This window comes from Alligator mississippiensis, chromosome 13 (genome assembly GCF_030867095.1).
Source record: "Alligator mississippiensis isolate rAllMis1 chromosome 13, rAllMis1, whole genome shotgun sequence".
Taxonomy (NCBI): Eukaryota; Metazoa; Chordata; order Crocodylia; family Alligatoridae; genus Alligator; species Alligator mississippiensis.
The window spans coordinates 11,215,125-11,240,229 of NC_081836.1; the positions used below are offsets into that span (position 1 = coordinate 11,215,125).

The 25,105-nt window shown below is 45.7% G+C and overlaps 1 protein-coding gene across 7 annotated transcripts in view; it reads left to right on the top strand.

The window, feature by feature from the left end:
* The first annotated feature begins 3,141 nt into the window (after positions 1-3,141).
* Positions 3,142-25,105, top strand: part of KIF1B (kinesin family member 1B) — a 142,893-nt gene continuing 120,929 nt past the window's right edge. For 3 of the 7 annotated variants that reach the window (XM_019493833.2, XM_019493836.2, XM_019493834.2), the window contains exons 1-2: positions 3,143-3,355; positions 10,956-11,136. In XM_019493833.2, the coding sequence (XP_019349378.1) occupies positions 11,031-11,136 (106 nt within the window). In that variant the 5' untranslated portion in view covers positions 3,143-3,355; positions 10,956-11,030. Of the gene's footprint in view, positions 3,356-10,955; positions 11,137-25,105 lie in introns of all 7 variants that reach the window. The other 4 variants (XM_019493828.2, XM_019493831.2, XM_019493830.2 and 1 more) reach the window with 3 other exon arrangements.

A 25,105-nucleotide genomic window follows, 5' to 3' on the forward strand; every position in this document is an offset into this window, starting at 1 on the left:
TAGACTCCAAGCAGCAGAATCGCCATGCCCTGAGGCCCCTAGGATCCCAGGTAAGGCTGCTGGGGTCAGCCCATTGCTGGCTCCATGTCCCCTACCCTACCCAGGGTAACCTGCTGCATGCCAGAGGGTGCCTGGCACAGGTATTCCCCTAGGAAAAGTAGCAGCGGCACATGGTGTACTGCTGCTTCTTGGCCCTGGGGAAACAAATGTCCATGATTGTGTGGACACGGCCCTTGAGTTCATCTCATTCTGTCTTCCCAGCTTGGCTTTCTCTAAAGGACAGGTGCAATGTCACTTTCTGCTTCTTACTGCACGTGCTTCTTTGACTATTCTAAAGCAGATCTTGTAGGCCTGTTCCTTTTCTCTTCTACTTTCTCCTTTTCACTAGAGCTAACAAATACATTATTTCTTATATTTAATAGCAGTAGAGTAGAACTTTAAAAAGTGATGATAAAAAAAGAAACAGTATCATTCCATCTGGTCAGAGCACCGAATGAGGTCTGCCGTGGGTTAGGCAGAGATCTGAAGCTGGTTATTGCCACAAATCAATTTTTAGCATGAAACAAAAAGGCACAGTCCATTATTATTTAAAGCACTCAAATACACCTTTATACAGCATAGCTTACAGAACCTACTTAAACACTTGCATGAAAGTGAAGGGTCATAGGAACATATAAAGAGAACATTAGCTTGTAGACTGAAGATGGCTTGAGCTCACTCGCACCAAAAAAAGCAAAAATCCCCTTCTGAGTCACGGGTGTCAGCAGCCCCATTCCAGCCATGATTGGAATAAGTTACACGGTTCCCGTTAGCTGTTGTTGGCTTTCACTTCAACCCTTCTTGCTGAGGAATCAGAACTTTAGGTTTAAAGGGGGGTGTGTGCGCATGCGTGTGTGTGTGTACACACACATCCAGGGTGGCACTGGTGCACTTGTCACCCCACTTTATTTCCTGCTCTACCCAAAGTTTAAAAGCAACTGCCTGGCTTTTCCAGTAGAACAGCGTTGAGGGAGTCAATTGATTTTGTGGCTTGTCATCAGGGATCTGAGTTTTCCGTCTGCTGCAGAAAAACACGGATTTTCCCCTTTAAAGAAGAAAACTGCAGGAAACTGGGTTTCCCCTTGCAGGCTGGCAGCCTTCCTGGGGAGAGCGATTCCATGTGCATCTGTGTGTGCACATGCATGGGGCGAGCATACAGCCAGGCAGGGTGGTGAGAGCAACCCCAGCAACTGGATACAGGTAAGGCATAGGGGTTGGAGGGCAAGGGCTTGGAGACTGTCCAGGGGCAGGTGTGTGTGTGGTAGGGGGTATGTGGAGGGGATGCGGAGCAGGTGCATGCCAGCATTGGGGGAAGGAGTCCAGGCACAAAGGCTACAGCGTGGCAGGCGTCTGAGGTAGCATTTGGTGCTGCCAACGAGCCCAGCACTGCAGCAGAGGAAGGGGAGAGGGTCCTTCAGGGACAATGGGGAGCTGCGTGACACAGATGTTGACTGGGGCACCGCACACTGCCCCACACCACTGGCTGGGGCTGGGGTGCAGTGTGATGGGGAGGACCTGCACAACAGCTTGAAGCCGAGCACAGCTCTGGCCTGGGTCATACTGCAGCCAGCTGGAGGAGTGCAAGGGGCTCCAGGCAGTCCCTGCCCCACCCAGGGCTCCCACTCAAGCACTGGCTGGAAGGAGGAGGAGGAGGAGGGAATGCCCATAGCACCCCCTGCCCTGGACTGGAGCTCCTATGCTGCACCAAACGGTCTAGTCATGGCCCCCACTCCCCCCAACCTGGGCAGCATCTCCCTAAGAGCACAGGCATTGGCCCCCGGTGGCGCTGCTGGAGTCCTGTGAGTCCTCACAGGGGCAAGGGGCAGCTGGGGACCCCCTTCATCAGAGCTGGAGTGGGGTAGGGGGCTGTAAGTTAGGAGTGAGGGGTATCGACAGGGCCGGGGCATGCAGGGGGCTGTAGGTTAGGAGTGAGGGGCACGGGGCATGCAGGGGGCTCTGGGTTGGGAGTCAGGGGCAACGGCATAGGCAGGGGCACGCACGGGCATATCAGGGCTGTTCAGCGCCATAACGCAACTGGCGGTGGGAGCAGCTACAGCAAGCACTGACCAGAGGTCGGCAATGACTCCCAGATGCTGCCGGAGGTGTCAGTGGCTGCCAGCGGCAATCGGGGACCGCCAGCAGACACCGCCGGCGGTGGCAAGCAACGACACGGGCAGTGTCGGAGGGGGTGGATGTGCAGTGTACCCCCTACGCGTCGCCAGTGTGTTCAGCCGATGCCTATATATACAGCGATGTTTCATTTTGATAGGGGAAAATGCAGATTGTTTTTTTAATCGGAGCAATTGTGATTTTTAAACGGGAGAAAACCAGGATCCCTGATCATCGCCTATGATGCGCCCTTCCTCCCATGGCTGCTCCCTGCCCGCTCTTCTTTTCAAGGGTCTTGATGTTCCTTCCTCTAGTCACCCTTGTCTTCGCTCTGCCTTCAGCTGTCCCCAGGGCCCTGGTCACGAAGCTCCTACTTCGCAGCCCAGCTGATCGCTTTGGTCTCGTTCCAATGAAGGTCTTTTTGCTTTTGCTTTAGTCTTCCTCTTAATAATGCAGCCCCAGGCCCGAGCACGTGAGTAAAGCTTCTAGTTTTATTTTTAACTGGAGAAAAACTGGTGGTTTCGTGTGCGACGAATGCTTCACCGCACCCCGGGCTGGGCGTGCACACGTGCGCATGTCCCTAGGGTGGCTCAGGCCCTGCCGCTCCTGTCTGCGCCGCCAGGGGGAGCAGCGGGGCTGCCCTGGCCGCCGCGCGGAGAAACAGTGAGCGAACGTCCTGACGCCTCCTCCCATAGACTGCGGGAGAAAAGCGCTCCCATTGGCTCCCAGGCGGGAAGGGCCCGCCTCTCTCCGCGGTTCGGTGGAGGGATTGGCGAAAGGGGCGGTGCCGAGTCTCGACAACGGCCATTTGTGTCGCACCCCCCGTTCTTCCTTCGCGGGCTGTGATTGGTGGCAAGCGAGGATGGGGCCGGCCCCCTTCCCTAGCGTTGCCGAGCGGCAATTGGTCCGAGGGCCGGCGCCGCGCCGCGATTGGCGGAGCGGGGCGGGGCGGGGCGAGGGCGGGGCGCGCTGCGGAGCGATCGGAGCTGCTCACTGTGGAAGCGGCGCTCGGGCGAGGCGCATCGCGCGGCCGTCGCTGCCGGCGGATCCTCCACTCCTGATGCGGGGGCGCCCCGAGCCCCGCGCCGGCCCCGCCGCCCCGTGATGGCGCTGGGCGGCCGTCAGCTGCGCTTCCGCCCGGCTCCTCCCGCCTCCGCCCGTCGCTGCTGACAGCGCCGCCGGCTCCCCGGACTGCGGCCGCCGCCAGGTGCGCCCGGGCAGGGCGGGGCGGGATTGCGGTGGGGCCGGGCGGGTGCCCCCATCATCTCCGGCCGGGAGCCACAGCCTCTCCCCCGCGTCCCTGGGGCTCCGAGCGGGGAGACGAGCCGCTTCCCCTCCCCCGCCTTTCCCGGGGCCTCTTGGGGGTGGGGGAGGGGAGGGTCCGGCCTGGGGCGCTGCAGCCCCCTGCTCCATTCTGCTCCGCACGGCAAAGGGCAGCCATGTTGGGAGGATGAGCTGACAATCAATCCTTCAGGAGCTACATCGGGGGGACGGCGGCCCAAGGGCTGGGGTCTGCATGCGGGGCCCAGCCGGGTGCCCTTCATCCATCTCCCCGCAACAAAGCAGGATCCAGCTCTGGAGCGGTGGGGATGCTCCTCGGCACAGCAGCTTCCCCAGGCTCGACAGCCGCGCCGCTTCCCGCCTGCTGCCCTCGGTGAAATCCAGATGGTTTCTAGTCCTGCGTTTTTGTCCTCTGGCTTTCTCGCCTGGCGGACAAATCGCAGACGTGAGCAGGCCTCGGCCGCTGCCTCTAAAGGCTTGCGTTCGGCGTCGCGGCTTTTGTTCGGATAAGAAGAAATGTACGATCAAAAAAGCTGTCGCTTGGCAGCCAGTGCTGGAGCTGCAGTTTTAGAGCGTCGTTTCTGAGCGGTCTCCGTGGAAGTACCTAAAATGGGTTTCCCCGGGGTCCTCTTCTTCATGGGGCCCCACTGCTCGGAGCAGCTGCCCTGCTAACTTTCCATGCGGTCATCTCTCTGCTTGTCCCTGCTATCTTTTAGTGATGGCTTGTCCCTGGTATCTTTTAGTGATCAGGTTACAGTTATCTGGGAGTCAGCTTTTAATTAAAAAAAGGCTGCACATTCTAGGATAGCCATATCCATAGAGCGGGGGCTGGGGTGGCACGGGCACTAAGGCACATTGTGGATAGCGTAAAGGTCGTGAGTTGGAGGCCATAGCAAAAGCGCTCACTCCGTGATTCTGTCAGATTCCGATGATTGTGAATTCTGCTAAATACCTTGTCACGACAAGGACATGAGACGGAAGGAAGGAGCCATAGGTTAGGTTAGATTAGATTAGATATTAAGGAAAACTTTCTCATTGGGAGTGTAGGAAAGCTTTGGAACAGGTTACCCAGAGAGGTGGTGGAATCTCCATCCTTGGAGGTTTTTAAGACCCGAGCGTAGACAAAGCCTTAGCTGCGATGAGATAGCCAGGGCTGGTCCTGGTTTGAGCAGGGGGTTGGACAGTCACTAGATGACCTCTTGAGGTCCCTTCCAATCCTCATTTTCTATGATGCTAAGAGACGTAGCACTCTTACTTTCTATTCAAGTGTGTTATGGCTTGAGTTAAGCATGGGTGATTCTACAGGTCACAATTTGTCAGATACGTATTTTGCATAGAGATCCTAACTACATTTTCCATTTAACAGTGGAGATCTAGCTGTTAAGAACATCAAGCCTTATTTTATTCTCTATATATATTTTTTGGCCAGTCATGGATCTGCTTGCTCAGATAAGTCTATAATATGGCTTTCCTCAGGTCTGTGTTCTGCTCTTGGCTTTTCATTTGAAAAAAAAGGAAAAACATCATATTCTGCCACAGAGGAGAAATTGATGTGAATTAACTAGAGCTTAAATCTTCATGCTATGATGGGTATTACTTTGATAAACAGCAAGTAGTCTCTTTAAATATTTGAAGTCTTGTTTATAGGGATGTTGCCAACTAATTTGAGATGACAAAGCTGGATCTTTCATAAACATTGTTTTTTGCCAACTCTGGAAATATGTAGGGATGTTACAGTTTAAATTTTAGTGAAAAGTACATTATTAATGCTCCTGTTTGTTTTAAACCCACATTTAGTTAATGCTTGAAATCCACAAAGGGAAATGTACTAGTGTGTTTTATATTTCAGGCAGTTTGGATAATGAAGAATAGGCAAATTCTACGAGTAAATTCATTTAAAATGTACTCATCAGTGACATGCTTACCTGTGTAAACTGGGTGAAGCAGTGGATTTTAATAATTGCTAAAAACATAAATACAAATGAGGCAGCACTTCAACGTGAAGGGATTTGTTTTTGTGCTGATGAATAGCTAGCTATCAAGGTATTACTTACCTTAAGCTTTAGAGGTAGATGGTGGGTCTTAATTATGTATAAGACAGCATTAAGATCATGCAGTCCTTCGTTCTTCTTTGTTCCATTTTTAATTTATGCAGAACACATGCCTAATAATAGACATCTAAAACTTTCCAAGGCACTAGGAAAATGATTCATCCTGGAATGAATTTACTGGCAACTTTCTAAACCTATATGGAGTATAAGGAGCAGCATATGAGTATTTGGATCTTGTTCTCATGAACCTCTGTCCAAGACTGCAGAGTGCAGCTAGTATTGTCTTACAGGAGGCATTTCCTGTAATTCCTCTGTAAGGAGACAATGTGCAGTAGTGGCAATAGGCCTGGGAGCTACAGGATCCTTGTGTCTGTTCTCCCTTTGTCACTGACCGCTGTGATACTTTGGGCAAATAACTGCGGTGCCTCGGTTTATCTGTCCGTGAGATGAAGATAATAGCACCTTTGCGGAGTGTTTTGAAATCCGATTGAAGTCACTATTTAAGTGCCGAGCTCTGACTGATTTCAGCAAGTTTTAAAATGAATGGAGTCTTGGGTCACATGCTATGTCAATTTATCAGAAAGTGACCTTGTGCTGTGAGACAGCAGAGAACGTGTCTGGAATCCATATATCACTGTAAAACAGCAGTGTAATGTGGGATGTTAGCTGGGAAAAGCCACAGGGCTGGGATTAGGTGAAATGTGAGGTGCAGTGCAACTGCAGTTACATGGAAAAAAATGGGGTCTGAAAACTTTGGTAACTTCTGCCAAAAGGAGCTCTTCAGTTTGTCCTCTGGGCCGAGTTTTCTATAATGTGAGTGACCCAGTTGTGTATAAACTTTTTTTTATGGTCGCTGTCTTTAGAATAGGCTCTATTTCAGCCTGTAGTATTTGAACCTGTGCTTTTTTCAGGTGAGTAGGGCACCTCTGAGACGAAAGTTGACTGTATGTGAATGTAGTGCCTGGATGAAAATAAGTCTTGGTACTTGTAATTGAAAACTGTACTGGGATTGCTTGATTCCCTTCTAGTGGTCCCTGGACAGAGAAGTCATTAGACTTCCCTTTTGCTGTTTGAGAGGATTGGAGAGCATATCTTGCAGAAGTGCCTAGTTTTTTGTGTTTTAATTGTGGATGATTGTAACAAAATATGGCCACGTTCTTCCTTTCCGTTCTTTAAATGCTGTTTCACATAAGGCAGTGAACTCTATTCTGACACCTTTAGTTTCTTCTATTTCTTTCATTTCTTTTTTGTTGTTTGCAGCATTGCTTCTGTCAGTATTGGGAACTCCTAATATTGATTTAAATAATAGAGTATTAGGTAGGTTAGGTTTTGGAGCATGCAAAGCACACTCAGCAATGTTTACACTAGATTTTGGGACAAAGAGATTGATGTCTCTAGTCCAGACACTAGCAGGAAGTGAAATGCTTTGTTTTAAAAAACAGAAGCATTTTTGTCCTTGACTACATACTGTAAATGCACATAACTAAGGACAACTCAAGTAAAATTGAAACTGTTAGTTCTTTTCCTTCATTCTGCTAGAGTTACCTGCTGGGGTATATGAACTGGAGAGGGAGAAACACTAGATCAGACTCATGCAATATAAAGAATGAATAGAGCAGAGAAGGTCAAATAAAGTAAAATCCTTTGCTGTGCGGTACAAGGGAGGGTTTTGGGAGCTTTCACTGCTTCATTCTGTTGTTGGGATGCCTGGGGATGTGTCAAAGGGAGGAGAGCAGGCCAGTGTGTCAGGGACATGAATGGCATTGCATGCATGTTAATCCCGTCCTTGTTCTGGGAACTCCACGTCCCACTCTGTCAAGTTCAAGCTACAACATTTTGAAGTCTTTCTTCTTTACCTTTTTTAAGGAAGCAGGGTTGTATGTTTTTATAACTAGTGCTTCCAAGTTTGAACTCCCTTTAAGTGAAGAATCCATTGGTCTTTGTACTGAAGATGAGATTTCTGATGATGTAACAGAGACTCTTGTCATTTGTGTGTTCACTGGCAAGAGAGGCGCTACAGGGAGATCCCTCTGTGCTATAGGAAGTTAGAAAGTAGCTTAAAGTAAAAGACGCAAAAGTACTTAAATTAGCACAGTGACAGGAGGAGAAACAGCTTTGGTGATGGACAGAACTTCAATCCACTTACTGGTATGCTTTAGTTCTTGTTTCAAGGCTGATGAATCAGTAATAAACATGGAAGAAAATATTGCTGTAGCTTATCATAGAACCCCTCCCAATGCCTGACTTCCCTATATGCTTTCCTTAGCTTTACCTTGTCCCTAGTTATTTGGCAATAACTAATTGCTGCATGCCACTCCCTGCTAAAGTATAGCCTTATGCAAGGCTGTCGCTCTGAAGTTCCTGGGACAGTTTGAAAAAATTTGTGACTTAAAAAGAAAGCAAGGTGGTCTCGCATCTGTATCAACAAATGGATGCTCCAGTTATGAGACTTCAGTACAAGCTGTATGGTAAAAGAAGATTGGATTAAGTACATTTAAATAATAGAGTATTAAGTAGGTTAATACAGTCCGGGGAGGTACTTTAATGAAGATATTAAAGGAAAATAGTCATTCAGTCCTATATTATACCCATATTATACAGATTGAAAGGAAAATGAGCAGTAATGCAAACTAAGCATGCCCATGAAATTTCTCGCCTTCTGAAGTTTAGGAGGCATTTATTCTTAAACATATATTTCAGCTGATACAGACTTCTGATTCATTAGCCATTGTAGCTAGTTTCTTAAGTGTTAAAAGCATATACTATTCCTGGTCAGGTTAGCTAGATGGTAGAAAGAAGAGAGCCACTCAACAAATGTCTGGTAGCCATTTGCTGGAAATCAGCTTTCTGTCAGCTCTGTGCAGTTTGGTTTCTAGTTTTGCCCTCTACAAATATATCCTATGAACATTCCTGTAATCCCCTTCCTCCTCTGTCTGACCACACAAATCCCATCGCTTGCTAATTTATCTGTGGCCAGTTGTGCAAAGTGCAGTATATTTTACCTAAGTGGGATGTTGTGATCACTTTGGTGAATTGCTGTAACATTCAGTTTCACTTGAAGAACATTGATACGATGTTACTCTGCTAGTTTGCTGTCAGGTAGATTTGTTGGCAGGAAATGGGTACGTATGGGGGTCAAATTATAATAGGTGGGAATAGAGGTGAAAAAAAGAGGATAAAATCCAGTTAGTTGAGGCCCAGGGAATATCATGGTGACATGAAGTCCTATGTTTGCTGCCTCCTGTCATGCAAGAGATGTTTGGGAGTGTTAAAACTATAGTGACCAGCTAACTGGGGAATGTGATCTGTGTTGCCAATAACTGAGAGCTTGGCTTTGGCTGTTTCTGTGACAAATCATCCCTCCATGTGAGTTATGCTATTAGTCAGTTCTACAGTTCTGGTTTCTGTAGGCACCTAAAATTGCACCAGTCATCTGGTTAGGCACATTGATAATCTGATGAGAGGAGTACCTCATTAAATAACTTGCCCTATTCTATGGGATGATATAACCTTCTCTCATGCCATGTGATGTGCTGTCATCCTCTGCCATTAAAACCACATCTTTTCAGTTCCACTAATGATACCTTCTTGTGCCATGTGAAAATGTGTCATAGCTTGAATGAGGCATGTTGAAGCTATTTTTACCAACTGGTGAATTTGCTATCTGAGTTGCCACACTGACTTTCTTCTTCCCAGTCCATTTTTTTTCAGGCATTTAGAATTATGGTCATAACCTGGAATAAAAGCTTTATCAAAGAGGCAGAGTTTAGTTAACTATGAGAGCAATTTCCAGGTGCTCTGGCCAACATACCCTCACTTGTGGAGCACTGGCTAGCACAGCTGCTGTTTTGGCAGAAAGAGTTAGGACTCTACCTGTTAGCGGGGAGTAGACAAAGGAGGATGTGCACAGAAGTGTGCTAGCTCTCGTCTGTACTGTTTTATCTGGAATGGACTTGGCTCCTGGTCCAGTGCTTTGTTTTCTGAAAACTCGGAAGTACTCAGTCATTTGGCAGTGACATGGCTTGAATGCGCAGAAAACACAAAGCCTTTTTCTCTGGAATTACATGCTGTGCAAGAGATGGTTGAGGATTTGCCTCCACAACTAGAGGTGCACCAATACATTGGTCCTATATCATATCGGCACCGATATAAGGAAAATTGTCAGTATTGGGAATCGGCTTTTTTTGGCTGATGTGGCTGCTTAATGTTGCTGATAAATGCCCTGTGCCGGTGCACAACTGCAGTGCAGTTCACGGGCCAGGAGCGCAGCCCAGCAGCATGCAGATCAGCTGGGTCTGGCTGGTAAGTCTGTTGTGAGAGAAAGGGTGTGGGGCAGATCGAGGCGTATGCCCCCAGATCTGTCCATGGGGGTGGGCGGACTGCTGCTGCAGACTGGAGCCAGGGTGGTGCTGAGCTGTTCCTGGCAGAGGGGTAGACCAGGGCGGTGCTGTTCTCAGGGTGGGCAGCAGGGCTGGGAGGGGGGCTATGGTGAATTTTGGGGTGGCTGCAGCCTCCCCCATAGTCCCCCTCCCAGCACTGTTGCCATCTGCCCCCAGCCCAGTGCCTGCCCCACCCCCAGCTCGCAGTGGCAGCTCGTCTGCACCCTGCGTGCAGATTTGGGGCACGTGCACTCCTGGGCTACGTGTAATGGCAGAAGCTGTCCCCTGTGCCACCTGGACAAGCCGCTTTTGGCTCCGTGCCATGCCCTGCTCCAGCTGTGCAGTGCGTCCCTGTGCCCCAGCCCTACTTCCTCCCTCACTGTGGGGGCCTCAATCTGCTCGTCCCTTCCCCCACAACAGACTTATTAGCTGGACGCTGCTCTCTCTTCATGTTACCAGGCTGGACATCGGAATTGGATTTGTATGGGCTGATATGGCTTGCTAAAAATCAGCCATCCGTATCGTCCCAAAAAATCTCTGTCCATGCACCCCTATCTACAGCAAATGAAGGTGTGATTGTAGCACATGTTAGCACACCTGTGCTAGCTTAAATCTGGCTAGCCTGGGTTGCACTACCAGCAAGCAAATGGTAGTGTGGACCAGCAGCCAGAGTACAAGCTCTCCAGGGACCCTGAGCATGTGTTGTGGTAGTTAGTCTGTGCTGCATCTTTCCTGCCATTATCTATGCTAGCTAGAGGGAAACTAATGCATGCTACAGTCATACCTTCATTTTCCCAAGGACACAATTCCCAGTGACGCTAGCATCCATTCTTCCTAGAGAAGGAGGGAAGGAATGCAGATTAGCTGATTTGTTTGCTTCAAGAGCACTGTGTTGGATGACATAAGTGTTAAGCAGGGAGGTGGCCTGGGGTACTGACATGAATATTCCAGCTCCATCTCTGTAGTTAAAAATTCAGAGGTGGTAGTTGTAGGGTGAATGAGGTAATCTTCTCACTTGAACTCTTTTTCCCTGCTAATTCCTGTTTGTCTTGAGTGTTTTCTGAGAAAAATCTGACACTTTTCCTTTTCTCTCTAGACAGCTCCAACAAGGAACAAACTGCAGCGAAACCATTGCCTCTGATTTCTGAGCACTTCACTACAGGACATCAAGATGTCGGGGGCTTCTGTGAAGGTGGCTGTTCGGGTCAGGCCCTTCAATTCCCGAGAGACCAGCAAAGAATCCAAATGTATCATCCAGATGCAAGGCAACTCGACCAGTAAGTTGATTCTCCTCTTCTAATGGAGTCTGTCTGTCTGTCTGTTTCCTCTCTTTTGGTCCATTTTTGATTGGCATAAACTTATGGGTGTGCACATTATGTCATCTGGAATTACCCTTTCAGGGAGCCCTCTTCCTTCTTTTTTTTTTGAGGCTGACATGGATTACTTCAGGCAAATACAAAATAAGCAACTTAAGTCCTGGATATGTGGATCTTGCTGCACGTGCAGCTACTACTTTCTGATGCTGAGTTGAGAGCACAGGGAATGGTTTGGGCTGCAGAAGGTTGCCATATGGGGTTTGCTTTAGTGTTACTGCATGCTCAGTCCTGCTAGTTTTCTTTGGTGGACTCGAATCTGTGGTTACTGTGAGTTAAGAGGCAGTAGCTGGTTGGGCTAGCCTGAGGAAAAAGGCTGTCTCTTCATATTAAACACCAGGAGAACTCTTATTTCTGGTTTTGCTGTATTCTAGTCCGTGGTAAACCCTGGAGTTATTAAATCATGAGTTGGAGCAGGTCTCCCTTGGTGACTGGCTGTCTTAAGTGAGTGAGGGGTGAAAAATCCCAGAGGCCTAAGCTTGGGCATATTGTTAGTCAAATGAGGTGTTACCTGGTCCTGGAGCCTGAAGTTTTCTGGACTCCATCTTTTCCCTGGAGATTCTCATTCCTGGTGCATGGACTGAGATGACACAAAGTGGGCAGATCAGATAACTGAGGGCTTGTATGAGGGCAGGCCTTGTTTGAGCTAAGAAAAAAATCCGATGCACTATCCCTTTTATAGCACTGAATTGTCATATTACATACTTACCTGAGAACATTAGTTTCTTCCCTCATTGAGTGTCCCTCAGTATGGGGGCTAATAGCCCACATGTGTGTTTTTTTTGTTATACATCTTAGTTGGTTATATGCTCATGTACCGTTAATTGTATGTGTAATAACAGGAGCTTGTTCTTCTTGAGTCCAGCTCTTCTTTCAGGCACATCCTGCAGTGAAGTTTTAAACTGCGTGGCAGTCGCCTACTCTGATACAAATAGTTGTGGCATTGCGAGTCACATGGAGATATGGGTCACATGGAGCCCTAATCTCAAAACAGATGCCTGTTGAGAGCTAAAATAGGAGATGCTAGGAAGAGAAACCAAGTCAAGTTTAGACTGGTGGATTTGAAATTTGCTCTACAAAATAAAGAACTCTGGGACTTAACCTGTTGCAGATATAGGCTATACTTCAGATGAAGACGAATTATTGTTATCAGTATTTTCTAGTTTAAATGGATCTTTTATCTCATGTTTGCCTGCCAAGTGTTAGCTCATTGCAACATAAAATAGGAGAACTGTTAAGTGCCATGATGGCACTTATAATGGAAATGCCCACAGGTTAGCATAGGGTTTTGCTTGCTGCTGAGGTGACTGGACAGCGGTAATTTCATAGATAAGATCTTCTAAGACTGTGAAAACAGCTCCTTTGGTCCAGTGACAAGGTTGCCTGGTTTATCTCTGGCAGACCATCTGTTAGCTGATCTGAGGTGGAATGCAGGCTCTGGGTTGCCTTGCTAAACAGTGTCAGGTACTAAAATGCTTGCAGAAACAGAGTGAAAGTTTAAAATAAGTAAATCAATAAATAAGAAGGTTTGGGGAAATATTCTGGTTTAATATGGCTGGCACTTCCTTTGCATCTTCTTGCTGCCTTGTCTTCCCTGTAAATGCTCTAATCTGCAGCCTTCTGTTTGAGTCTCATGGCACTTGCACAAGCTGGCTTAGATGGCAGATGGTCAGGTTTAACTCACGGGGGCCATTCGAGTCTGTGGGAAAAGAGTTTTCAATTGCAAAGACTCTGGGGTCCCTGCAGTCTGAGAGCTATTTCCACCTCCGCTCCTCCATCTATGCCTATTAGAAAAGAAATATGCCAGGAATCTGAAGATAGAAAAGGCATTTTCTTGAATGCCTAGAGCAGGCTCACAGGATGATAAAATGTTCAGAGAAGGAAAGGGGTGGGACATGACACTTCCTGCTGAGCTCATTGTCTGAATTTAGGGACCCTTTGTCTGACTGACCAAGTTGAATTTACGATTTTTTTGTGCGTCAAGAGCTGGAACGTTAATTCTTTGGGGGGGGGAGGGACAGGGAGGGCAGTGCCATAACTCGTGTTACGAGTCCACACAAGTGTGCGTGTGTGTTTTGTGGTGCCTCAGTGGCTTTTGAGGTGCTGCAAAACGCACCCCACACAAATGATTTGGTTTTCTGCGCTGCATATTTGCACAATATAAACTTGCATCTTAGAATCTGACTTGTAGGAACAGGAACAAAGAATTTCTCCTATCTTGTATAATAACCACCTTGTCTGCTACTTGGTTTTAAAGTGTTCATTTTGTGCAGCTTGTCTCCCTGGGTGGTGTTAGTTAGGTGAAGTCAGGTTCCCCATTTGACTGCAGTGACATTGAGGTAAAGCATTTGGTCAAGCATATTAGTAGTACTCCCTTTACTCCTTCTGCTTTTCTGACAAATGTCTAAACAATGAAAACTGTATCTTGCATGCTGTGAGATAAAACTTGGAAGTTGGAGTATTTTTTTCCCCTGTTGCCTTTGAAACTGCAAAATTGATATGTCATTTGTTTGGACTTGCATGTTTTTTGCCAATGCCTGCTTATGGTGTTGAGCTTAATACCCAGAGAGAACACACCATTTGGAGAAAGTGTTTGTTAGAGAGGCATGATATATTGGTTGCCTAGCAGATTGGCACCAATAAAAGGGGAGATTACGTTATCAGCTCTTGGCCTTTTTTTGGCATTGTAGCTGATGTTTCCCAATAATTATGTCTTCTGGCCAGGGCCCTGGACATCTGGGTTCCCTCTCCCCTCTGGGGCTGGGGCCCCCAAATGCCTGGGTTCCCTCAGGAAATGGCAGGTTTCCCTGGCAGGTGGGCCACATTTTAGCCTGTAAGGGGTCCTGCTTGGGGTTGGTGGGAGCAAGAGGCAGGGGGTGCTGCATGTGTGCAGCTGCTGCACGCATGTATGTGGCTAGGTATATAGCTAGGCAGTGTGGAGAGCAGCTCCCTCCAGGTAAGTCTATGGAGGGGAGGGGAAAGGGGGCAGATTGAGGTCCCCGTGGTGAGGGAGGGAGTGGGGCTGGGGATGGGGATGGCACTACTGCCCAGCCAGGGCTGTGCATGGGACCTGGGGCCAGAGCAGGATGGAGCCATGGGTGACTCATCCAGTGGGCATGGGGGCAGCTCCCTGCCACTGTGTGCAACCCCTAGAGGAGGCATGGCGGGGGCACATCCCCCTGCAGACTTCTGTGCAGGCTGGATGTGGGCTGCTCACTGTCAGCTCAGGGCTCTCTGCTTTGCTGCCTTCCCTTGGGAGCCCTCTGCTGGCTGCATGCCCCCTGCCCATCTGGCAGCACTGGCGGCAGTGAGTTGTGCCCCCCCACTGCTGGGTGGGCAGGGGGCGTGTGACTGGTGCGGGGCTCCTGGGGCAAAGGCAGCAGAGCGGAGGGCCCTACACCCGCAGTGGGCAGCCCGCATCTGCCCTCACCCTGCTCGGCTCTGCCCTGCTTAGAAGCATTCCTGTGCTTTAAAATGGTGGTGGCAGTGATTGAGCTAAATCTTATTCGACATTTCTAAGCTCTGGGACACTGATACACATGATGCACCAAAAAAAAAATGGTTTGTTTATGTTATCGGATCAGCATCAGCTGATATGGCTGGTTAATAATCGGCTATTGGTATCGGATAAGAAAATCTTTATCGGTGCACCCCTAGTGTTCATTCTCAGTTCTTCTATGCATTTTAACTTTCTGTCAGGAGCAAAACAAACAGGATTGGTTCATTGTGGATTTGAGTGCAAAGAAAACCTAGCCTTGTATTTGGGTTTTAGTACAAACTATCTAGTGTCCAAGATGAAAAAACCACAGGCCCCTTTATGGGGTTTGGAGGATGCACTAGTCCTGGGCTTAGCTCCCTTGGCTTAGTGTTTGGGTTATAGCCAGGCTCAGCTTTACCTTTGGTAGAAATGTTCCCTCTCTGCAGTGAGGTCACAGGCTAAGTAGCTGCAATTTTGATATTCCTCCAGTGCCATTTTACTTTTCTCTTTGAAGAATAGATAGGTTCTCCCACAGTGATGAGGAAAGAATCTTCCAGTGTCTCAGCACACAGAGAAAAGTAGGGTAGGTTTGCACCTTATAGGCTAACTAAATCAGAGATGCATAAGCTTTTGAAAACAGCAGCATCTGATGGTGAAGCTGATGCAGTGCCTGATGAAGTAAGCCTCCACTTACAACAACTTACGCATTTCTGATTTAGTTAGCATCTAAAGTGCAAATCTACTCTACCTTCTGCCTGACTTCAGACTAACACAACACAGAGTCATGAGAAATGTCTTGGGTGAGTATTGAACCAAGGGGTATACACTGAAATAGGTGTGTTTTGCAGTGGGATCGCAGTACTTTGGTGTTCAGAATGAGGTACAAGTACCTGAACAGACTGAAGCGAAGACACCATTATTGGAGATCTTGTCTAAATGGCATTTTTACTGCTTTAATTATAGTGACATATGTAACTCAGTCAAACTGGTATGAAAGTGCTTATACATGGAGAACAGCACCCATGTTAGGAGTTGCATAGTAGAACTGCTTCTAATCAAGAATTACAGTGGCGCAAAAGTGGTCTGCGGGCCGTACCTACCAGAACTTCCAGCAGCAAATTGGAAAAGTGTCTGAGATGGCAGAGTTCTCATGTCTTCTCGATTGCTTTACAGCTTGTGATTTGAGTCATATGCTCCTCTTAATATGCATATGAGTCATGCAGGGGGCAGTGCGAAGGAGATTTGTTTTCTTGGACTTGGCCAAGCCTATTGATAAATCAGCAGTGTTGGTATTAGAGTTAGCGAAAAGCAGTAGAAGTGCAAGGGGGGGATTTCAGTCTATGAAAAGTAAAGTTTTTTTTTTTAAGTTTGTAACTATCACTGTAAAAGTAGTTAAAGTATATTTAGTGTAGGGCCTAAATGTATTTCAAGTCATAACAAAATAAAGTAAACAAATATTTTAATGGAACTTTTTCGGAAAAAAAGGGTCAGTTGAAAGTGATTGGTATTTGGCCATTTCACTACTGGAAATGCCGTAATATTGCAGTCCTGTGTGAACAGCAGAACTGCCCACAATTGCAGTATCAGCTGAGTTTCACTATCCAACACTCTCTAAACTAAGTATACGTAGTAAGCTGCATAAAAGGTTAAACTGGATAAAAGTCAGCTGGATTTGTAAAAATGTTTCTAAAAGCTGCCAAGATCAATGGTAATAGACTTTTTTTTTTTTAAGTGCCCTTTACCTCTAAGGTAACTTAGCTGCCGGTTTGAAATACGTTTTTCTATGCTTTCAGTGCGTAATGATCACCAAGAAATATACAGCTTCCATACCACAACATTACTGGAGAGGCCACTGACTGGGAATCAGGCCTGAATTCTAGTCTAAATTCACTGACCTTTTGTGTGACCTTGCACAAATCATTTCACTTTTCAGGGCCTTCCTTTTACTTATCTATTATCTATTTATATTGAATGTTTCTCAGTGTTAGTACAGTGGTTAGCACAATGGCTCTCTTAGATACCAGCAATCAAGATAATAGTAATGATGGTGAACAGTCATTTTAAATGCTTGGTTTTTTTTATAACCAATATAATACTAATAACAAGATATCATAAGTAATAATGGATGTTTTAAGCCACAGCGCATTCATTGAATAACAAGAGAATTTTTTTAAATGGTGGGTTTCTCTTTTTTTTGTGTGGAAACTAAACTTATTTTCTGAGGATATCTTGATTGCCAGTCAGCTCTTTAGAACTAAGAGCTTGTCCAGCCAGTGTTATAGCTAATGGTGAAATCCTTGGAATTCTGATATGGAATATGAGCATTTCTATTAGCTCCATTTACAGTGCCCACAAACATGTGCGGATAAATACCAAAGTTATTTCACCGCCGGTGAAAGGGTTGGTTCACAATCTTTGTGTAATGACAGACATTAAAATTACACACTAGAGTAAGGCAAGTTGAGAATGTCACATCCACTTAAAGCAGTTGTAAGGTGCATCAACGATGCTGAAGCTGATGATCAACTCCTGCAGAAAGCTCAATGGAATGTTAATTACTGGGAGTGATCAGGATGCTAATTTTTGCATATTGTCTGAAAGGTGGGATGGTAGAAGGCACCGCAGAAATGTTCAAGTTTGTTTGTTTGTACGAAGTTATGAAAAGCATTTTTCGTGGTGCCTTAAGAGGGTTTATTTTTCTTAATTTGCTCATTTTGTTTTGGCCCTTACGATGCACGGGAACTTCAGGGACAACAGCGAACGCTAATATAAAGAATGCATTTAAGGAATTGTGTGGATGCTTTGCTTTTTCAGTACTGAAATATTTATTGCAAAGAGTCAAATTCTGCAGTCCAGCTGAAGTCACATGTGGTGACTGCATTAAGGAGCTGGTATGTTGGCAGCAAGCCCAGGCTGCTCAGATCATAGCTGATTGCAGATGGTATGCAGTGGAATGATACTGCCATACGTTCTCTGGTGGAAATGATGGAAGGGGAGAAGAGAGTAGAAAAAACTCTTGGACATATCCAGGGGATTGGAGAAGTTTGAAGTTGCAGAGCTGTACTGCTGAAAGATTTAATTTTACAACGCAGGTCAGGACCAAATTGTCTTCCATCCCCCACTTCTCTCTTAATTCCCTGTGCTCCAGGCCCATCCCAGCCAAGGACATTCTAGTTTCCTCCTGCTTTTTGATCATGATTTTGATGTAAATAAAGGCCTCGGGGAAAAACTAAGAGGATGGGTAGGATTTTAAAAAGCACCTTAGTGACTAAAGGATCTAAATTCCTCCCGGCTTTTTGCTTTTCTTTTTCTGCAAGTCTTTTGAAAGTAATTGGAAATTGGGCTCCTAGATTATTTAACTTCTGAAAGATTTGCAGAAAGGGAATGGAAGTATTCAGAGTCACTGGGAATTGTGCTCCTAAATCATTTAAGGGCTTCTTCAATTTCTTACATAGCTATAGTAAGATTATAACGATGGAAAAACGATGGATTACTTTTATGAGCCAACATTACTTGCAGTTAGCTTGGTTTCTAATTACTTTTATTGAATATGGTGGTTCTGAACATGTAAAAAGAAAAAATCTGATGGAATTGTGCAATGGTGGTCTTCTAAAGACTCTCCTGAATTTTTGTAAAAATCTTTCCTTGGCATGATGGCACAACTGTTAAATGACAAACACATTTTTCTTCTTTTTTGGATATGGTTATTGCAGTTGGCATGGCAAAGCTTTACTAAGTTTGAAAAGATGGGCTGTTTTTTTTAATTGAGGGTTAGTTGTGCTGTTCTTGTTTTTAAGAAGATCTGCAGTATCTGTGAAGAGAAAGTTGGTTAATCAGTAGTTTTAACTAAGGTTAATTTGATTGGATATAGATTAGATGTCACCTTTAGCTGTTCCTATGACATTTTTGGGTCTGACTGGTTTACATGTTGTATGCCATTAATCTGCAATAAGTTTCTGTTCCATCCATTCAGAAATTCTACAGCCTAGTCCAGAAATGTCTGTTTTGTTGCTAAATGGGCAAAATGATCTGTGTGAATAGCAAAAAGAGAAAAGGATACACTGTATGTACATTTTAAGTGAAGTTAAATTTTGCAGAGGTTGTAAAGATCTGTGAAACCTAAATATGTTGGGAATTTGCTTTCTTGGATTATTGGATTTGGAAGCCAAACTCTTCCATGTCTAGGAGATTATGGTTATTGCTCTATTTCAGTGGAAATTATTGGGTAATCCCTCTGTCCAGACAAGCCAGAGCGGGCTGAGGCTTGGTTTCTGCATTACAAAAGGACAAGTTAAAATGAGACTGAGCAGTTGCTGAAACAGGAGAAGACCCGATTTAAATTTCCATTCAGCCAGCAAAGAATGCAGCATATTCTGTTGCTTTTAAAATTCTAGTTGTTCAGCTTTTGAATATTTAATGCACAAAATATCAGTCTTCTTGGCCAGTGTAACTCATTCAGGTGACGGAGTGAAAGAACCACAAAGAATTCCACTCCCAAATTGGTGTTATTTCAGCCCACATTTAAAAACACACTGAGTTCTTCAGCAGTGTCTGTCTTAATTTCTCATATTCATTTAGAAATATATAGCAGGGTTGTATTTTTGGGGTGGGAGGGTTATTTTTTGTTTGTTTTTTTTAAGTGACCTGATTTTTTTTTTATTTTTATTTTTATTTTTTTTATTGCCTAGCTATCTTGCCTGATGTGGAAGCTTTCACCAGTGGTGTAAAAGTCTTTACAAAGTTCTTGCATTTTTCTGCTGCATGTATCTTGGCAGATCTGTGGAGTCTGTTCAGCTAGGCTAGCAAGACATGGACAGCCTATGACACCATAACAGTTGGCCACTCTTAACCTATCTTCTCCCTTCTTCCCTCTCCACTCAACCCAAGTGTTTCAGGAGCCTATAAGAATGAAGATGATGATTATTATTATTATTTTAAAGAAACTTTCTCCTTAACTGCAACATTCCATTGCGTGTACAAATTTCCAGTGTAACGGTGACAACGTGGTTGTTAAAATGTCCTGTGATATAAGTAAGCCTGCCTACCAAATTGCAAGTTGTGGCACCTCTCGTCTCTTTGGAATAGGGTGACTGTAAGGAAATGTGGGACACTGCCCCCCCTCCCCCTCTGTCAGTGGTAGGGGTGCGGGCATAATTCAGTGGGGAGGGAGAGCTGCCTGGTGCACTATCATAGTAGCTAGGTTCGGAAGGGACCTAAACATATCAAGTCCAACCCCCTGCCTTGGGCAGGAATGGATGCTGGGGTCATATGACCCCAGTCAGGTGTCTATCCAGCCTCCTCTTAAAGACCGCCAAGGTAGGAGCGAGCGCCACTCCCCTTGGAAGTTGGTTCCAGGTCCTAGCCGCCCTAACCTAACCTATGCCATTCCTTCTCTCTGTCGAACTGCACCCAAGTCCCTGTGATTCCAGCACTCTCATTTAATTTTTGCCACCTGGCCGGGACTGTCCCTGGCAAACTGGGACATATGGTCACGCTACTTTTGAACCATTTTTGGGGGAATTACCCCAGGGAATAAGCTTTTGTCTTGTATAACATGGGTTTACATACATGAATGCAATTTGACTTGCAGTGCACACCCCTTCTGTGTGTATTAGGTAAGTATATCATCTGCTTAACAAGATGCCCACCACTGTTTTTTTTCCTGTTTCTCACATTGTAGCAGACGCTTGTTATCTTGATACTGGTGTAGACAGTTCCAGTGTTTGCTTATTAAGCTAATTGTACCCTGCTTGATTGCATAATTGGTGCAACTGACTAAAAGCTGCAACTTCAAGCCTCCTATTAGAAGCAGAGGGCTTGGAGAAACACGTTATGGAGCCTTATTGAGATGCGTAAAAGTTAACCCAGGCTTTCCCTTTAGTTAGGTAGCAGTGTTTATGTTGAGTTCAGATAAGTGTATTCCCTAGCTAAGTGCATCACCATTTTCAGTTCTGAGGTTTAACGTCACTTACGCTAGTAGGTTACCCTGGGGTTGGTAAAATAGGGTTTGCAGGCAGTATCTGGGCTGCCAGTTGATCATATTTGGCCCACTGGCTGGCACTGGGAGCCTGATTAGGGAGGCTTGTGCCTCGCACTGCTCTGCTTTGCCACAACTGGGATTGGGCTGGGCCATGCAGGGCACAGACACTTCCGCTCCCTCCCCCCACCTTCCTGTTGGCATTGTGGCTGTGTAGTCCGGGTGCTGCATCCACTGGCAGCTGGATCCACATGGGACAGGGCGCCATTCAGTGCACCTAGTAGCCGTCCTGCCTGCTGTTTTGAGCCACTGCTCTAGTGGTGCCACTAGAAGGTGAGTCCTTGCCAGCTGCAGGTGGGGCTCAGCCAGGGGCAGCTGCCCCTGATTTTTCCCAGTGCAGTGCAGCAGCAGTGGCTCACTGTGGTGGGTGGGTGGGATGGCTACTTGGTGTGTTGCATCATGCCGCATCCTGTGCAGGCCCAGTGGCCACAGTACAAAGACTGTGCAACACCAACAGGAAGGCCGGGGCTGGGGGGAAGGGGTGGTGTGGATGCAGGGGGCAGAGAAGCCTGCATCTGCCCCCGTGGAGCAGAGTGGTATGGGGTGCAGCCCTTCCTGGTTAGGTTGTCCGTGGCAGCCAGTGTGCCAGACAGAATCAGTTTGGCATTTCCACACACCCCAGAAGCTCACCAAGGGCCCCAGGCCCTCATCACCTCACCAAAACTCATTAAGTGATTCTCCAGCCCAGATAATTGCCCACCTGGAGGAAATCTGTGTACGACATCTGTTGACAACCATTCTCAGTAATTTTCTAATGTGGATGAATCTCCAAATACAATTAAATCTGTAGTTATTGGGGCAGAACTGTATTGTGTTTGCTGGGAGCTGACAAGGTGATGGCTGGCAGTGCCTGTGCTTGATCATGGAATTTGCGTGAGGGTTTCTCTGTGGAGAAACATGGAATTGGACAGCAGAGTGTGATTGTATGAATTGAGAAAGGGAATTTATGTTGGATTCCAGGCTGAGGAAAGGTGAAAGGCATAGGGGATTGGAGAGGAGTTTAGTCCAGAGTAATCTTGCAGGGGAAGCAATGGCAGTGGCTTGGACAAAACACAAGGGAGAATCCTGTAGTTGGAATTTAATAGTGGCTCTAGGAAGAGAGGATTACCAGTATTTCTGATTTGTTAGGTTAGGCTGTCTGAGAGCATGTGTGTACCACCCTTGCTTCCTGCTAGGGAACCCCAGAGCAAGATGTGCTATTTCCCAAACTAGATGTGCTGTAACTGACCTAGGATGTGGCTGATGTGGACCAATAAATTGCCTCTGAGGAGAACCTTTTGGTGCCTACCCAGTACTGTACTAAGTCAGCTATATTACTTGCAGGTCAGGAGGCAGAAGTGCACCGAATGGGGGTGGCATCTTCTCATGGTGCACAGGGGCAATGTGGGCACATTCACCCTGCTCTATGAATGAGGATCTATCTGACAAGTTGCATGTAAGGTTCTCTGCTTATGTATCAACATTTGCAGCTAAACCAAGTAGCTCTTATTCAAATATGTGAATTTGGGGTGAAAAAATAAATTGTTTGTTTAGCTTCAGTGAAATATGCCTGTGTGCAACCCTACCTATAAACCAGCCACTTGGCTGTGACCATATGATATACCAAATCCAAACTTAGCATCCACATTGTCAGGCTGATGCTCTGCCACTTCTTGTAACAGGGATTCTGTCATGTTGTGCAGGAAAGATTAGGCAGGGGAGCATTAGAGGAGAAGGAACCTCTTGTGTCCTGTCTTCTGCCTTCACAGGTTTCCATTTGTCCAGAAGTGTCTACAAAAGCATCTGCTCTATCCCTTCTTACATAATATGGCTCCATAGGACCTAATTAAATGTAATGCACCGTGGTCCAGGAAAGCAGGAGAAACAATGAAGAGTTCAGGTAGCAGCCCTATTGTGTACTGTGGTAGAGGTCCCTGCACCATGTTTTTGATATCTGAACATGGTTAGTTGTATATTGGGCAACAGCTTATTTTTAAGATGCTTAAGATCCTTATGATGTCTTTTTATGTTCAACCCCCTTCAATAGCCCAGAATAACAAAGCCAGGAAGATGGGAGGAAGCTGTTGTACTGGCAGCAGTTGTGTCTGGGGTTCATAACGAACTGGTGTTGCTGTTCAGTTCTAGTTTCTGCGTGTTTTAGTCAGATGTGCTGGTTTGTGATTGTTCCAATTCACAGATGAGTAAAGAACACTGAATAATCCAGGGAGCTTCTTGGTGAATACAGATTTCCCTGGATTCTCAGAACAGGACTCAAGTCTAGCCTGGGGATTTTGCCAGTGAGTCTTTGGCACTTCCAAGTAGAACTGAAAGGTCCTCCTGTGAAGTATTTTAGATTATTGGATCATCTGTGAGCCTTGGGATTCTGACCTTTGCTCTCCCAGTTTATACAATGGAACAATCCCAGCTGTCAGGAACAATAGTCCCAGCTGCTGTCCTAAACAGATGGCATATAGGTTGCCTAATGGGCCTCCTTGGCTTTGGAAAGGCTTCATGAAACATAAAGGAGCTGCTGGATGGGTTTTGGTTTTGATCTTTGAAAATATCTTAGTACAGAAATGTGTGATTTGGGTTTTGACTGCTGGTTTCTTAGGTATGCAGTGATTCTGGAGCAGAAGCATAGCGGTAACTCAGAAACAAGTCAAGTTTAACGAAATACCCATAAAGATATGAATTGTAGTGTTGGCTTTGGTTTAAATAACTAATAATGGAAGAAGAGGTCTGAAGAGATGAGATGGCTGACAGTAAGAAAGTAATCGGTAATTCCACCAATACTTGGACTATATAAATTGACTGGATTTAACTTAAATTTTGGCTTTTGCTGGTTCAGTACATCTCAGGATTGCAAAAGATGGTAATTTATGCTACAGTAACTTAGTTGCAATTAAAGATGCTGGATTTACTATTCACTAGATGTCCTGTGTGATTTTTTGTCTTCGTTGTTTCTGATCTGAATTTGGATACTTTCTGAAACGGAGAAGACTGTGCAACATGTCTTGTGGATGTGATAAAACAAGTCTAACTGAACCATGTTATCTATCTGATAACATTATACACACAGTCAGGCCAAGTTGGAGTGACCCAGTGCTAGGCATCCAGGAAATTCAGTTTTTCAAGTTATTTTGTGTAGTTTTAATTAAGGGGCTAGTCTTATGGAAATGGTCTGCAGTTTAAATTGGTGGCGAGACCAAAAAGCCTTGCAGACGGTTTTTCATCTAGATGGTGGTCAAGGTTACTTTAGGCAGGATAGGGGTGGGAGGTGACATAGCAGCTGCTAATTGCCCTTTCTAGCCCTACCAGGAAGATGGGAGGGGTAGGAAGAGGAAATGAATGACTTCATTGTGTCCTGGTTTGACTTAGTAATTAATTCTGTCAACCCAAGTTGCACACTTAATGTTTTTTCTCTCTCAAAATTGTGTGTGTGGTATGCAGGAAAGAACAGGGTAGGTGAAAGAGTTTGTTTTGATGGACAAATTCTAGCCTTGACTACTTCTTTCTTCTGAAATACCTGTCAGTAAAGCAGGTAGGACCCCATCACTCTCCATGAAACATTTGAGTATGCCTTTCAGGAAATGCTGGCTTTTAAGGCATTGTCCAGTTCACTTTTCCTTTTGGGCAGTGCTTTGGTGAAGCAATACTGTTGGTATTGTGGTTGCCAGTGTTGGCAGACTTTTGTTTTGCATGATTGCAGCTCTTCAGAGAGCCCTGTTTGGTGCTGCTTGAACCTTCAGCTAGTTCTGCAAGTGAAATGGTTTCTTCAAGGCTTGGCACAACTGCAGCTATACCTAGGAGCACTCCTGCTTGCTTTGTGAAGTTTAAGGGAATCGTAAGCAATTGGAATAATTCTCTACTTGGTTATTTTTAGTGCTTAGGTAGCACCTTAGGTTTGTCCTATAATCTTAAAATGGACACAGGAGCATTAGACCAAAGCATGAAATTAGGCTCCTGTTTCCATCTCTACAAATACATCTTGTGGGCAAGTCATTTAAACAAATGGATAGATTTATTTGTAACAATGCAATTACACTTATCTACATAAGTCACTTGTAAGGTGTGATGCTTACAAAGCATAAGGATCAATGACTGAAGCTCTGTAAAGGCAAGCTATCGCCAATTTACTTATTCTGTTTTAATATCTTTCTTGGACCTTTTCTGAGACTTCATTTTTATAAAAGCGCAGCTTGCACTCCCTTTGGGTTTTACCATTCTTTTTCCTGCCTGCTTCGCTGTCTGGTGCACATTTCCTCTGCTTCGCTGTCTGGTGCACATTTCCTCTGCATTTACCAGTATGGCAAAAAAAAATAAATCTGTGGGTAAGATAGAAACCACTTCCATTTCTGTTTTGTTGTTACACAGCTCAT